General features: G+C 38.2%; 1 protein-coding gene across 1 annotated transcript; it reads left to right on the top strand.

Annotated features, from left to right (window-relative positions):
* The first annotated feature begins 8,024 nt into the window (after positions 1–8,024).
* LOC137953754 (growth-regulating factor 6-like) lies at positions 8,025–11,697 on the top strand. The gene is made up of 4 exons (XM_068801253.1): positions 8,025–8,681; positions 9,367–9,585; positions 10,044–10,401; positions 10,499–11,697. The coding sequence occupies exons 1-4, from the start codon at positions 8,309–8,311 to the stop codon at positions 11,301–11,303; spliced, it is 1,755 nt and encodes a 584-aa protein (XP_068657354.1). The 5' UTR covers positions 8,025–8,308; the 3' UTR covers positions 11,304–11,697.
* The last annotated feature ends 4,620 nt before the right edge of the window (positions 11,698–16,317 follow it).

The raw sequence follows: 16,317 nt of genomic DNA, 5'->3' as shown, positions 1-16,317 counted from the left end.
ATCTCCTGCTTCAAATTCATTTAATTCCTCTACATGAAATTCAATTTCAAACTTGGTGTTAGTGTGGACAAGTTCATATACATTGAAAAACAGTTTCCAGTGTTAGTGCCCCAAAATAAGCAAAATATAAAAAACAAGAAAATGAATAACTTATAATAGTATACTTAATTAAAACATAATATTTAAACCACAAATTAGGTAAAAAAAACATGATTACAACACAAATAAGTAATTTAATGTATAGTTAATATATTAATTATCTAAATTAGATATTATATTATTTATTGATTGTTGTTTATTATACATTAATACAATAATTACGTGAGCCAATTAACTGTGTACATGATTAATTATAAAAAATAAAAAGGAAAATTTGATCAAATGCTAACTTTAACTCATTATATTTGATCAAATTTGCAAGTTTTTTTTTTTTTTAATAAAAACCACACGTGCGAACTCGCATGTGTGAACTGCACGTGCGAGTTCGCACGCTGTGCGGGACGGAGCGTCGAGGGGGGAAAATAATCTCACCCCCCCCAGCTTAGGTCTCCGAAACTTTAGGTGTCCGGGGGTTCCCGTTCCAGTGAGAGTGGTGGCCGACTGATTTGACGGCGGCAGCAGGCGGTGGTAGGGGGGTGACGACGATGGGAAAGGGTCCAGAGCAGCCGCTCTAGTTGGGGTACGACGAGGTGAGGGCGACGCTACAGGAGTCGACGGTGACGACGATGAGAGGTAGAGAAGGGGGAAGGATTAGGTGCGGCGGCGGCGAAAGGGGCACCGTCGGTGAGAGGGAGAAGGGAGATGGAGGCCGAGAGAGGGAAGGAGGAGGAAAAAGAGAGAAGGGAAGGAGGAGACGAAGAGAGCGAGGGCGAGAGAGAGAGACCGACAATTTCAGGAGAGAAGAGAGCGAGGGCGCGAGAGAGACCGAAAAAAATTTCAGGAGAGAAGAGAGCGAGGGCGGGAGAGAGACCGAAAAAAGAATTTCGGGAGAGAAGAGAGCGAGGGCGGGAGAGAGACCGAAAAAAAAATTTCGAGAGAGAAGAGAGCGAGGGCGAGAGAGAGACCCCCGATCCCGCCGCTCGTTAATTAACGAGTCGGCTCGCGAGCCGACGAGCCGAACATGGCTCTGCTTGAGCTCGGCTCGTTAACCTAAACGTGCCTATTTTTGAGTTCGAGTTCGGCTCGAGCTCGAAATATAACGAGTCGAACCGAGCCGAACACGAGCCGCTCGCGAGCTGGCTCGGTTTGAAGCCACCCCTACCCCCAACTTATGTTATAGTTAGGGGCCTAAATTCATATAAATTTCAAGCACACCTAGTTTTTTTACCATTAAAATTGAATTGAATAACTTAAAATTTGATTTCTTTTATTCTAAATTTATTTATTATCTCGTGTTTTCATATTAATGTTATGTTAAGCTTTTTTATTTTTATTAATTTTTAATGATACAATTGAGATGATGGTATTCATATAAATATAATGAACTAAATGACATTCTTGTAAATAGATCTGATTTTTTAAAGAAACAAAAGTTATGTACTTAAGTCTAGCCTTCCTTTTTTTATGGTTATTAGCATGAACCCTGTGTGAAGCACAACTAAAAAAAAAAAAAAATTATAAAAATAATTAATTGACACCATTTGCATGTTATTTGAGTAATTACGCAACAAAAATGAAAATAAAACCTGTGCGGTGTATGGAAACCATAGTTTTCTACCCAGGTTCTTAAAAAAAACTGGTCGAGTTGACTCAACCAGCGATTGGATCTACCAAAAGACGGATTGAACATTCACTACCCCATTTTGGACATGATTCTACAACTTATGCACGATAATATTAATTTAAAAACAAGGGATATTATTAAGATCTCCCAAGCCATATGATTTGGACTAATTATTTAGAATTCTTCCAAATAATCATTAAACTAATCAAGTTTTTCTTCTCTCTCAACTCTCAAGGGCATGTGACACAAGATTTGAGTGATCCTTGTCCCTTAAGAGTGCAATTTATTTTAACTAGTTGCCATTAAAATATACAAGATTATCCCATTTAATTATCTCTAAGCATGACAAGTAGCATCTTTTGGTTTTCTAGGAGTATGTGGTTCATCCAAGTTTGCTCTATGGATCTTTATGCCCTTTCCTCTCGTTTAGATAATTGGGTCTCATTCTAAGATTGTTGATGTCATGAGTGAAGCACAAACTTCAACTAATTAAACAATGTAAATGATGCATGAGCTTGTTGGAAATGGCACCCAAGGCCAACACTCTCTATGTTCAAGTCTTGTGTTTAAAATACCTCACAATGTTGCACAGCATGAGCTCAAAAGTGGTTAAAGCCTAGGTACTAGTGGCACATGGTCAAGCGTAAGCCATGTGACTCTAATCCTATTAACACTACAAAACATCAACATTATTGGCTGATTAGACTAATATAAAACTTTTTTCACCTTGCTTGATTAGTGTTGATAAATTATATGTTAAACTAGCTAATTTAGCAAGCCTAATTACTCTTGGGAAATGCATTATATGGTCAAGAATCTTCTTCCTTGGATAGTTGGATATAGTGTAATGTGGAAATATGTTGTGGAGTGCCCGATACTTACTGCACAAATTCAAGTTTTGTTTGGTCTGGTTTGATCTAATAAAAATCATGGTCTAGTTCAACTACTTTTAGGGTATGTTAAGAATCCCATGAAAAAGAAAGACAAGAAAAAAAAAAAAGAATCTGACCATTATTATTCCCAAAAATAGTTAGAAAAAATAAGAATTTAATCATTATCTCATTTTTACTAATTATTTTTTAGAATAATAATGATCAAATTCTTAATTTTTTTTCTTCTAGGGGTACCAAACAGACCCCTAAGATAATGGCCCCAAATGGGAACGGAGCCAAGCAAAAGCCACACCGGTTCAACTCCACTCGCCGCCACCACTATCTATGGGGAGGATTGACTTTACTTTGGTGAATGATTAACTAACTATCCAAGTAAAGCCAGAGAAAAAGGGGTGGAAGGAAGGGAAAAAATCCAAGGCTCACCCCCCTTTTGTTTAATCCTCCTAATGCCTTTGTCTCAAGCAAAGTATAATATAGTGGGAATGAAGATGAGAGAGAGAGAGAGAGAGAGAGAGAGAGAGAGAGAGAGAGAGAGAGAGAGAGAGAGAGAGAGAGAGAGAGAGAGAGAGAGAGTAGTTAGGACAAACAAAGATGATCATAAAACTTTAAAAAAAAAAAGTTAAAACATTTTAAAAGGGTGAGTGAACTTTCTAAAATCATGTGAGGGCACATCATGTGTCCCTTGACCAAAGATAAGAGATAAAAGGACATGTAGGGGCGTTTCAAAGGGTCACTTGCTTGTTTAGTGTGCCCATAAAATATTATTCTATAAAATAATTATTTAAAAATTATAAAAATGGTTTTTATTATAACCCTAAATATTTAAAATGGTCCCTTCCTTTTGCTCCATGTTTAATTATTGAAAACTCCAATCCAAAAGAAAAGCCTGAGTCTTATACCCTTAAAAAACAACCCTAACAAACAAACCCCATAGTGTTTTCTTTTTAATCTTTTACAGTTCCCAAGACGGTGAGAACATGATCATAGAATATGTATTCGTTGGGAACTAAAACTACTTCAACTTCTCAAATTTCGTGTAGTTTTCTTTCTTTTTTCTTTTTAAAAAAAAAAATCAAAATCAAAGTCCAGATCATAACAATGGACTCTTCCCACCGCCCACGTTTGATCTGTTTCAATTACTATTTATCTTTATCTCTATCTCCCCATTTATGTTCCTAGGTAAGTGACATTAAGAATCATAAATATCAATAAATAAGTTCCTACAGAGATAAAAATCGTAAAAGAATAAAATATCCTTCAAATCCTAGTATTCAAATAAAAACGTATGTATCTCGATTCTCATGCATTGCATGCTAGCAAACGTGCCAGAGACCATCACAAATGTTCATAAAGGCCACAAGCAATTTAACTCTCACCACAAGTATGTAACACATAAATGGTTAGAGGATGGTCTTTTGAAGTCAAGTTTGAGGGCCTATTTAAGAGTTGAAGGTACTCCACACTGGTAGATTTAATTAGTATGAATTATGCCTCCCCATCCCCCACTAAACTAGTTTTAAATATTTGAATAAAGGATTGGTTGGTTGTAAGAGTAAAAGGGAAGCTTCACAAGTATTAATCATGACATGAAAGGTTGTACTTGCTTTCTTTATAACCCTTGTCCCTCACATTTATAAAGGGTAATAGAGTGTGTATCAGAATAGCTGCCAGAATCGGTCATTTCTAATTTATATTCACATCAAGTCGTAATGGTGTATTTATGATGTATCACCATTACTCTCAAAAGTATATAATAAGGGCAGGGTATGTAATGAAAGAGCTGCTTCATACTAATACAAGTATACAATGTGTACGTATCGTGGACCGGACCCACATCAAATTTGCCATTCAATGCCATTCTCTTCTCTAGATATTAAACTCTCAATAGCCGTATGTGTACATCCATTCAACATCTCTATGCAAGGTACGGTCCAGGTCAGGTTTATTAAAATCCAAACCGGACCCGTCTCAATCCCGCTTTGTTTCTTTGTCTCATATGTGAGTTAGGTTGGAGTCGGGTTGGGTCAGGTTCCTATAAAACCCAACCCGATCCCCACCCTAATTCAAGTCCAAACCGGTAGCCTCAATTCAATACCCTCCTATACTTTTAAAAAAACTAAATCAAATATGATAATTAGGGTCAAAATTAGGGACTTACTTCCAAACTTTATATTTTTAAGAAATAATAAAAAAAAATGACACTTATTTTAAAATTCATATATTAATTAAATAATCCCAATTCTACAAGTGTATAAAATTATTTGAAATAACTATGGTGATTAATAAAGGAATGGTTGGGTGGAAGAGTAAAAGGCTTTGTTGCCTCGCAACCACTAACCATGACACAAAGGTTGCACTTGCATTAAAAAACTATTTAAAACCCTTGTCTGTCACATTTATATGTCTTGTTTTTAATAAGGGTATGTACCATGTTCCAGAATTGCTGCCTGAGCTTATAATAATGATAGACTAGATACTAATAATACAAGGCAGTATTTTGTACATTTGTATCATTGTAAAATTAATGAATGATGATATAGTATCAATACTAAGGCTACACAATCAATTTCTCTTATAGGCATTACATAAAAATTTATTACATTTACAATGCACATCTACCTTGGGAGCAAGGCTGGATTGATAACTTCAATTCTGACATTTTAGTAGCATTCGTAGATTACCCCCTCCCTAGTCATTTCATAAAATGTGTATGTACTATGTATCATAATTCATGTAACAAATAAAAAAATATAAAAAAAAGGTCAGGATATGTAATGAAAGAATTGAATGCTACTAATACAAGGTGGTATATCTACATTGGCGTCATGGACCTGACCCACATAAATTTGTGTAATAAATGTAGAGCTTGATTGGAGATTATATTAATTCTGAACGGTCATATCTCATATTTATGTGTCGTGTGTCTCGGAGACACTCAAAACCCCCACGAGATCCGGGCTTAGCCCCTCATTTTTGGCTCGTTACCTAACTAGGTATGAGATATTTGCATTTATTTTTATTTTATTTAATAAATAATAGTTAAATTACCTAAATACCTGAATATTTTCAAACTTACGTAGGGACACGTGTCAGATAGAGGAGTCGTGAGGCAGAGTCAGTTCTAAAAAGCAGTTAAAAAAAAAAAAAAAAAAAAACCACTAGTATGTCGGCAAGGAGGAAGCAGGAGCCGCAAAAGGGACGGGGGTCCACCTAAACACTCTCGTCCATTCTCCTCGCGAAAGAGACGAGAGGGAAGGAAGGCACGTGGAGGGACCAGGGTGGGCCCCGAAGCTTTCCCCGACGCGTCGACGTCGAAGTTCGGATTCCGAGCCGATATGATGACGACCCGGAAAAGCGATCCCTCCTCGGAAAAAAAAAAAAAGGGGAAGACAAAAACAAAAAGGATTAAAAACATTTTCCGCAAGCGACCACTAACCGCCCCATTCCCGGATTCCAATTTCCAAAGAAGAGGAAAAAAGGTGAAAGAAAGTCACACGCGCGACACGGAGGAAGACGTAGGCGAGGCCGCTTAAGAGAGTGTTAGGGGTGGGCCTGGGAGGAGTGTGGAGTAGTGACTTTTTACATGGGGTGTCACTTCAGTCCACTCCAGGGGAATTGAAAGGATGGGATGGGTCGCTTCATGTATAGGAATGCGGTACTACCATCCCTTTCCATTATTGACCTTTTTAAGGGTCGGATACCCCTATCAACTTATTAATCTGTTACGTTCGAAATTGAAGTTACAAATTGGCTGAGCTGAGATAGCGTGTTTTTCTAAGAGGGGTTTGGGTTTGAGTCCGAGGAGGCGGCATGGGCAGTAGAGTGGCTGCAATAAAAGAGAGATGGAGGAAAAGGGGAATGGACAAAAAATATGATGAAACCTGGATTGATGAAACCTGAAGGATAGAAAAAAAAGGGGGTTTCTCTTGGATGTGATTTGCTTGAATCAAATCCACCCAAAGATTTAGAGGATTTTGCTCAAGGCTCTCCCGACATACTTTTTCCAAGTCAATCCTCACTAAAAAATTCCATCCGTGGGTATATTTACATTTATGTCTTTTTATTCCTTGTTTGATATTTTTAATACAGTATTTTATACCTATACGGCCTGAGAGATTGATATGGACAACTTGGCCTGTTTGTGTAGGGGAGGGAACCCTTGGGTAGGTGTAGAGAAGTACACTTTAAAATTTTAAAAAATGCAAGTGGATTAAGAGGTCACAAAGGACAGAGAGGTGGACCACCTTTCTCCTCTCCTCTCCTCCCTCCCTCCCTCCCCTGAATGCCAGCCGTTACTCGAATTTACGTGCTTTTCAGAATGACACAAATACCCTCTTCCCTCATTCTTCATCTTCTTGCTTCCATCTGAAATCGCTCTTGGACTTTTTTTTATTTTTTATTTTTTTTCTTTCTTCCTTTTGATTCTTTGTAAAAGTTTTTTACTGAATAAAACTATGAGAAAGCTTTCGTCTGGGGGAAGAAAAAGGGTAAATCATAATTTTAAATCAATTAAAGGGTGTTTTACAGTTATATATTCTGATCTTTCAGAACAAAGTACGAAGCATCAGAGTTCCATGAATGAATTTTTGTACATTAAGTCAGTTTAATCATCGGGTAATAGCGATATCTAAATTCTGTTAAATACTAGAAATTCCTGATTGAAATATTGAATCCCTTCTGCAACTTCAGGATGAGAGCATAATATAAGAAAAGAAAAGAAGTGGGTGGGGAGACGGGGGAGTTGGGAAACAGAGATGGAGGGGAGGGGGAGTAGGTTACTGGGTCTAGATTTGGTGTGGCATCACGTGGCTGTGCATCTTTGTCCATGCACACCCACTCTCCCTCTTTTATTTATTGAGCAGGCAAACGGAAGAGAGAGAAAGCAGGTTTTTTTTTCTTACCAGCGGGTCTCCAGCCGGTTCTTTCTTAGTGGGTCTCCAGCCGGTTCTTTCTACTCCTTACAAAAGGACAAATTCCCATTTACCACTTTCCCCTTCCGATCCTCTCCTCTTCTCTCTAGATTTGAGTCTCATGGTTTGATTCTGTAATCTGAACAGAACAGCGTAATAATCTGTAATCATGTGTAAGACCTTTACTGTTCCATTAATCGTTAAATGTTAATCTAAGCAAATGAGCTCTTTAATGCTCCAAATGTAGCTCTTTCAGTGCTAATGTCATTGCCGTTCCATTTCTGTAATCTCCGTAAGAGGAGACTAACGGTGGTAGACTGATAATGTCGGAAGACTGCAAAGGGTAGTGAAAGGGAATATAAGAAAGAAGTTCTCTCTCTCTATCTCTCTCTGTAATTCTTCTATTTTCTTTAAGACAAATATTGGTTATTTGCTGTATGGTTGTGTATATATTTTAACCCTCTTCAGAGGACAAAGCGCTCTGTAGCGGTTTTCCATCACCAGCCTCTCCCCCCTAAAAGGAACCAGATTTTTTGCTGGCGTTGCCCGAGATATAGAGAGGGAATTTAGTATTAACTTTGTCTGGTCCTTATTTTCACCATCTCTGCCTCTCTCTACCAATTATTCTCCACTCTTTCCCTCTAAAACAAAAACTGCTATGGTTTGTAGTCGCTTTGTCCCTTAAGATGCTTCCTTTGCCCCTCTCTCCAGCTTTGCCTCAACAAGCCATGTACGCTTTTCTCTCCGGTGTGCCTTTTTAAGGTGCTAATCTTGTAGAACAGATGGATTTCGGGGTGGTTGGCTTTGATGGGTTGGGGGGTTCTGAAAGTGTGTTTCCTTCCTTAGTTTCAGACGGTGATGACCGGCACAAGTGCCTTGGATCTGGGTATCTCAAGCAGGGGAGATCTGGGGTGGTCGAGGATGATTGGAGAAGCTTGAAAATGGCTAAAACCGACACAATGCTGATGCAGTCCAGAACCTCTTCTCTGGGGAGATCTAATTCATTACTCTCAGATCAGCAGCAACAGCTTCTGAGCTTCTCCTCTCCCAAAAACGAAGCTTTGGTGGTCACCAGTGATGGATTAGCAGACAGGTGCTTTCAAAGCGGTAACTGGAGGTTCTACTCCCAGTCTGCGACTTACGGTAGAAATACAGGTAAACTCATGTCTGTGTGTGCATGAAGTGAATATCTGAGATTTTCTTGTTTTTTTACGAGATTTGAGCAGTGGGTCTTGAATCGATCTCCATTTTCTGAGATTGGTTTTCTGTTTTCTGTGGAAAGATGAGCTTTTTTACAGCAAAATATGTTATGTACTGATCAAGAGTAGGGTCTTTTCATGGAGGTGAAGATCTAGTTCTTAGTCTTGTCAATAAAGTTCTGCTTTTTATTTTTCATTTTTCGCTGAAGAAGAGCAAGGTTTTTTCAAAGTTAAGAGATTAGATTGAGTCACGATTGTAAGTATTTCTTCCATCTTTCGCACTGTCAATAAATCCTAGCTGAAAAGAAACAAAGAAGAAACGAGGATGTGATAACCATGGAAGGTCTGCGTTTAATTGCTTCGCATTTGTTTTCAATCTTCTCTTCTCACTTCTTTAAGAATCCTGCCAAGATTTTATGGTAAGCTTCCTTAAATGTCGCAGACAGGTAATAATCTCGTTACACTGTATGCCTATTTAACGCTTGTTTGTTTCTTTTCATTTCTTTTCCCTTTTTTTTTTATTTTTCTCCTTTGCAGTACTCGTTTCTTCTCTGTTGAAACTTCGAAATCCCGTATGAATTTGGTTTCTTCAACCTATTCTTGAAGTTTCTCTCCCTTAAATCTCTGATATTCTGGTGCAGCTGTAGGTTCTGGAAGCCTGAATGGGAGCGCGTCTGGGGTTCTATCAGGAGTTAGGGGGCCATTCACTCCATCGCAATGGATCGAGTTGGAACATCAGGCCTTGATCTTCAAATACCTAAATGCTAATGTACCTATACCCTCAAATTTGCTCATACCCATCAGGAGAAGCTTGAATCCGTCATCGACATTTTCGGCTGGATCTCTCAGACCCAACTCATGTAAGTCTTGTCAATGGAAGATCTGCTTTACTACTTGGGACTTACTGCAAGCAGGGTCTGTCTGTTTCTCTTGGCATGATTCTTTCCTCGTCTTTTCTTTTCTGAAAAAAAAATGAACTGTTGATGATATGGATGTTCACAAATTAAAATTATCTTTTGGAGTAGATTATGCTGCCTGAGATTTAATCCATTGGATGTCTTTTCTCTGGTCTATAAAGCTAACAGTAACTATCTTCTGGGTTGAAAGATGACACTGACAGAGATGGGTGGTCTGCATGCATTAAATTAATCAAAATCTCCAATATTTTTCAGTTTTTCCTTGATTTTCAGCACTTGAAGGGGCGTGAATGCAACTTTTATTACTTGGTTTGGGAAGATTGTTATTCTCCTGTTCTTTGTTTCTGCTAAGAGTATGTTTCTGATTTTCTTCAAAATTTTCCTTTCTGCTTTCCTTTAAGTGGGATGGGGTTCTTTCCATCTGGGCTTCTCTGGCAACACTGATCCTGAGCCTGGGAGGTGCCGTCGGACTGATGGAAAGAAATGGCGGTGCTCACGAGATGCAGTTGCTGATCAGAAGTACTGTGAACGGCACATGAACAGAGGCCGCCATCGTTCAAGAAAGCCTGTGGAAGGCCACAATGGCCATGCCGCTTCTGGCCCTGCTGCTACTGCCCCCAAGAATCTGCCGGTTTCATCGTCGGCGCCGGTGGCAGGGCCTGCCAGTGGCACATCCAACAGCCTTGCCATTGCTCACCACCAACAGATCAAGAGCATGCAGACTGGCCCTGATCCTCCATCTGCCTCGCACATTGGCAGGTACTAACTAGAATCCTCCTCACATGGCAACTACTTGACCTATTTGTTTCCTTGTTTCTCAAAGAAGGATATGAGTCTAATTGCAAGTCTGTTGCAGGATTCTAATGAACAAATCTAATGTGGATGAACGGATAGATTCACATGGTCTCTCCATCAAAGACTCATCCTTCCCTGTACTTAAACAACATATCTCATTCCAAGAACCTTCTCGAACTGAATTTGGACTGATATCCTCTGATTCCCTCATGAACCCTGTGAGAAATTCTTATGTTGAGAACCGAAGTCTCAACTCTTCTTCTAACCGTGAACCTCAATCCCATCCTCTTCGTCACTTTATTGATGATTGGCCCAAGAGTCGACCTGACCGTTCTTCGCTAGCGTGGCCTGAAGTAGAAGAAATCCAGTCAGACAGGACCCAACTCTCAATTTCTATCCCTGTGGCTTCCTCGGATTTCTCTTCATTGTCTTCCTCCCCGAACCATGACAAATTCGCACTCTCACCTCTGAAGTTATCACGTGAATTTGACCCCATTCAGATGGGTCTGGGGGTGGGTGGAGTCCTTAACGAAGGCACTCAGAGGCAGATGAATTGGATACCCATAACATGGGAGAGCTCCATGGGCGGGCCACTGGGAGAAGTCCTGAACAGCAGTGGTAACAATCCAAAAGATCACAAAAACTCCACTTCAGCCCTTAATCTTATGACAAATGGGTGGGATGCTAGTCCTAGATTGGGGTCATCACCCACGGGTGTCCTACAGAAGACAACTTTTGGATCCCTATCTAATAGTAGTGCAGGGAGTAGCCCTAGAGCCGAGAACAAGAGCCAAGATGTTAACACCAGTATCTGTGACATTCTCCTAGGTTCTACTCTTGTAAATTCCTCCATCCCATCTTTGTAAGCTTTCAACTCAAGATGAAACTAAAGTGACTGGACAGAAGGGTAAGTAAAGAGAAGCATTTCTTCCAAGGTGACAGAAGAGAAGAGTAGAAGACTATCTATTTGACATTGAAACAGTTAAAAAGCAGTTAGTTGTTGTGGGAGTTTTCTCTAATTTCATTAATTTCTTTGCTGTTTTTTACCCTGTTAACTTTTTTCATTTCCTTGTATGGTTTGTGGGTGATCTCTCTGGCTGACTCTGGAGAAGAGGGAAACAGCCATTTTGGTTTATGAATCATCTGAGTATCTATGATTAGCGTTTAGTTTAATGTATCTTCCGGATGAATGTCTGAGGGCCCTCTTGGCCCTCATTTCTTCTTTCTATTCCTTTTCAAAATCTTCTTTTTGTTATCTGCCATGGAAAGTGATTCCTGGATGGCCTATCTTGTACTCGTTGTCCCCTTTTCCTGGGTAATTTTAGCTTTTCCTGGAAATCTTTGTTGTTGACACGATTGTGAAAGGCCGGGAGCTTGTACTCGATTCTTTTTCACGTTACGGGTAACAATGGCTGCATCACTTGGGCATGGCTGAGATTTTTGAGCTCCAGAAGGAGACCGACAGGTGCTTGCAGCTGTTCATACCGTTTGGGGAAGAAAAAGAAACAAAAAAACATTCGCTACATGTGTACCAAAGAAGGGCAATGGCTGGTCTCTTTCCGCTGTTTGCCATGGCTTCCATTGGTAATAAATAACAGTACTGGTTCTGCTGTAAAAGCACTACGTAGTGGGAATTGAAAGAAAAAAATTGCAGTCGTGGTTGCGGAAGGAAGAGCGGCAAAGAAAAAGCATAATCGGCTACTGGTACTGGCAAAGAATGAATGCTAACTGAGGAATCTCTGGTCTGCTACATATTGAAAATTGCCCTTTAACCGGTCCTACGAATCCAACGATTCCTCAACGATGGTGAGGGAGGCTACCGCCCTTTTATGATTTTATCGATATGCTAGGCTGTCACAAAAATCATACAAAGTTAAAAAGTGAATGTAGGCTACTATGAGTTTGAGAGGATGGTCATTGTTCATATTTTATTTGAAGTGGATGAAATGGTAATCACATTTTAGTCAACATGAATCATGACATGAACTTCAGCTGCATTATTCAATGTATGTCCTGAGGTCGTTAGTGGAGTGCCGGAGTTCAAGTCATGTACATGACTAAATGACTCACGCAATCATGTCCAAAGCATAAATGAGGGAAAGCGTTTTCCGCCCAATTTTGAGAATCATGTATATGAAACGAGCACGCCCCTCTCTTTGTTGCACACCCTCTCCGTGAGTCTGCTCATTTCCGTTTCCCGCACCCCTTCTCTCCCCGAGCTCTCTGCTCCCTCTCTTGTCTCCACCGTCCCTCTCCGGTCTCCCTCTCTACGGCCTCTTCCTCTCGACCTCCGTTGTAGAGTACGGGAGACCAAGAGGCTTTGCGATGGAGGTCGAGAGGGAGAGGAGAGGGAAGGAGGCCTTCCTCCCTCGGCGACGACTTCTCTTCTCTCTCGGCGTCCCTCTCTCCTCCTCCCCCGTCGGCCATCCTCCCCACGGGAGGTCGAGCATCTATTGCATAGCTTCCTGGCCTCCCTCTCAGCGTACCGTCGAAGCACCGCCTCTGTCGGCGTTGCCCACTAGCTCGCCGCTGAGGAAGATGACAATGGTTTAATTTTTCCTAAGTTAGGAAAAATTAAACTATCGTCATAAAAATCATTAATTTATAATTTTTATTTATAAAATAATTTTTATTTAATATATTTATTTTATAATTACTATATTAAAATAATGATTTAATAGTCATAATTAAAATATTGTTAAAATAAATATTTGATAAATTATTTTGGTTTAATTATCCGATTGCTATAATTAATTAAACCAATGGTTTTAAATTTTGTAACAATATATTATTAATTAATAATATATAAAATATATTATGTACAAATATATAGTGTGTTAAAGTTATGATTAGATCAATTTTTCTCTTAAATCATTCATTTTTAGGTTAAAGTATATCATGTGTTATTAATAAATTATTTATTATTTATAATTAATCATGTGCGTATTTCATTGGCTCATGTAATTACCATATGAATGCACAAGAAAATATCTGATTCAATTAATAAATATATTAATATATTTAATTATACATTAAATAACTTATTCGTGTAGTAATAATGGTTGTTTTACCTAATTTGGGGTTTAAGGATTATGTTGTGTACTGTAAGGGTTTAGGGATTCTCTTGTTTTTTACGTTTTTCTCATGTTGGGGCACTAACACTGGAAATTGTTTTCCAGTGTACATGAAGTCGTCAACACTAACACCAAGTGCGAAGTTGAAGTTCATGTACATGACTGACATGATCTTCATGTTGGAGATGAACGTGAACTTCAAAAATCCATTTTGTTGACTAACCCCCCCTTAGGGTCATTTAGCCAGATTACAACTATGATTTTGAAACCACATTATGATAGGACATAAAATTTTAAAAAGAAATTAGCTCGTTTTATGACATGAAGTGTTAATTAATATCAGGGAAGAATGGTATATGTATCGACTAGTTCATAACATGGAGTTAGCCTAAAATTCTCAAGCAAATCATTTGGGGCCATCTCTCACCATGTGGTTTCCCATTAATCAGGAACAAAGAATGAAATAGAAATTTTAGTCCTGATTTTGAGCCAAGCTGTAAGTTTTTCTCCCTGAAGAAGATGCATAGAGTTATAGTAGCTAACATATCATTGTTGGATCATCTCGAGCTCCTCAACTTCTATGACCAACTTGTTTGGTAGAGAAAGGAGTTTGATAATTGTTTCTCGTGATCGAATTGGTAGTTTAAACTCATCATGAACATCATTAGCCAAACATAGTTGGTTTTAAGTGTGTTTCTATGTTCTTATCTACTTTATTCTTACGATATTCAACAAGAGATGGGGTACAATCTACTTTCCTACTTTGTTATTTGACTTCTTCCCAAGATGTTTGTGAACATGAAGTTACAATGTCGATGCCCATGTCATGAATCATTTGTAGGTGGCTTCCAAAGAGGGGGGTAAATTGAGATTCGAAATATAAAAATTAAAACGCATGGAGTGCTAAATACAGTATGACAAATAATAATAATAAAAAAGCTCATAGAATAAGAGACAATGATTTTTTGTTCTCGATGTTTACCTAACAGTAGTCATTATCCAAAAACCCTTGCTTGGGAAAATTTCACTTGGGTTAGGTTCTGTCCGCCCCTGGTCCACTGATGGGTTAGGTACTTGGCTTTCCGCACCTTAAATTGCTAGTATTTTTGGGTTGTATTGGCTAGGTATCTAACTAAGAACTTCGAAGTTAAGTTCGCTTGAGCGAGAGTAATCTTAGGATGGGTGACCTCTTGGGAAGTTGTTAGGCGTTTGACAATATAAGCTCAACTTTTGATCCTCTATGGTCACTAGAAAAGTATAATCAATCAATCATGTATAAATACAAAGTTTTTTAGGTTTCATAAGCCTATAGAACAATCATGATGTCAATCCACAAGTTTTTAACCTTTAAGAAAAGTCATTGACTGATTAATCGAACCTAATTCAATCGATTGTTCATGCTTTATAAAAATGGTTATGCAGAATTTTATATGATCGATCATGAAACATAGGATGAATAATCATGATTTATAACATCTTCCTAGGAACATTCTGTATGATTGATCATACTTGAACCAATGATCGATCATACTTTAGAAGTTCTGCCAAACTACATTCTGAATGATCATGCGTTATATTGGTGTTTTATTTTGGTATTTAAACATGATATTGGCTATTTTAAGGGATTTGCTATGGTAAAATATTTATATGCATTCAATTAAAACATATTTTTGGAAATGTTTATTATTGTAAGCTCCACAACATAGATGTGCTTCAAAATCAAAGTTTGGTTGTTATCTACTTATATACTTAGAGTTCTTGAATATTTCTATTTGACTTTGACTCTTGTTTTCAAGTGTTCAATTTTTTTTAAAGTTTTTTTTTCACAACTACATTATTTAATATATTTTTTGCTTTGGATATTTACTTGGCAACTTGATTGATCATTCTTTTGTCTTAAAATTTTGCCATAGGCCTCGTAATATTTGTGTTGGAAGACATGTCTAAATTATATTAATAACACCTTTAATAGCACAATTTCAACACTCATTAGAATTTCCTTGTTATGCGCTTCTGTAGTCAACTCTTGAAAAATTTTGAGTTTCTAATTTTTTAAGAAGTAAAGTAAGTTCTAACACATTCATCCAATGTACTTGTCGCTTTTAGTCTTAGTTGACACGTTGATACTCTTTTTTCATTAAACTTAGATTTCTTTAGTGATTGACGTAGTCATCACTTCTTCCTTTTTTCGTTGCTTCATGTTGGAGATCTCCGTAAAAATTATTGTGTAGTAAATACAGTAAATACTGTAAAACCGGTTTAAGAATTTGTGCTCTAGTTGTTCCAAACTATCAATTTATTCTAGTGGAAGTTCAATGAACTAATCATATACATTTCCTAAAATAGATATACCATTTGGGATTTTTATCACCATTGAACTGTTCAAACTTTGGCGGACGATACCTATGTGACTTCTTTTAATGTTTGGATACCTTATAGGACCTTCTGTTTGGGAGAGCAGGGGTTGAGTTGACGACGTTGATTCTATTTTCTTTGTCATTACCAAAAGTTGTCATTGAGTTGAAAATAAGAAAGTGACGAAGGATATGAGAAGAAGAGATTGTCATGTACCAAAATGTTGATGTACAAAGGGTTCGGTAAGCAAAACAACAAGATCATAGGTACAAAAACAAAGGAAAGTAAAACTTTTAAGTGATGTAAGGTCCGATATAAGTCCTCTAATTCGATCTCCACACACAAGATGACAAATGTACAGTAACTTCTTTGGTTGACTAGCCTTAGATTTATAGTTAGCCTCTACTACTAATCTGATAGAGCTTCTAACTGATTTGAGATTTGGGGTATC

This window comes from Aristolochia californica, unplaced genomic scaffold (assembly GCF_029961685.1).
Source record: "Aristolochia californica isolate CCGP_79_NKW_82.1479 unplaced genomic scaffold, dmAriCali1.0.hap1 SCAF_16, whole genome shotgun sequence".
Lineage (NCBI taxonomy): Eukaryota > Viridiplantae > Streptophyta > Magnoliopsida > Piperales > Aristolochiaceae > Aristolochia > Aristolochia californica.
Note: the sequence above shows the minus strand (reverse complement) of the source record. Positions and strands in the feature narration are given on the sequence as shown.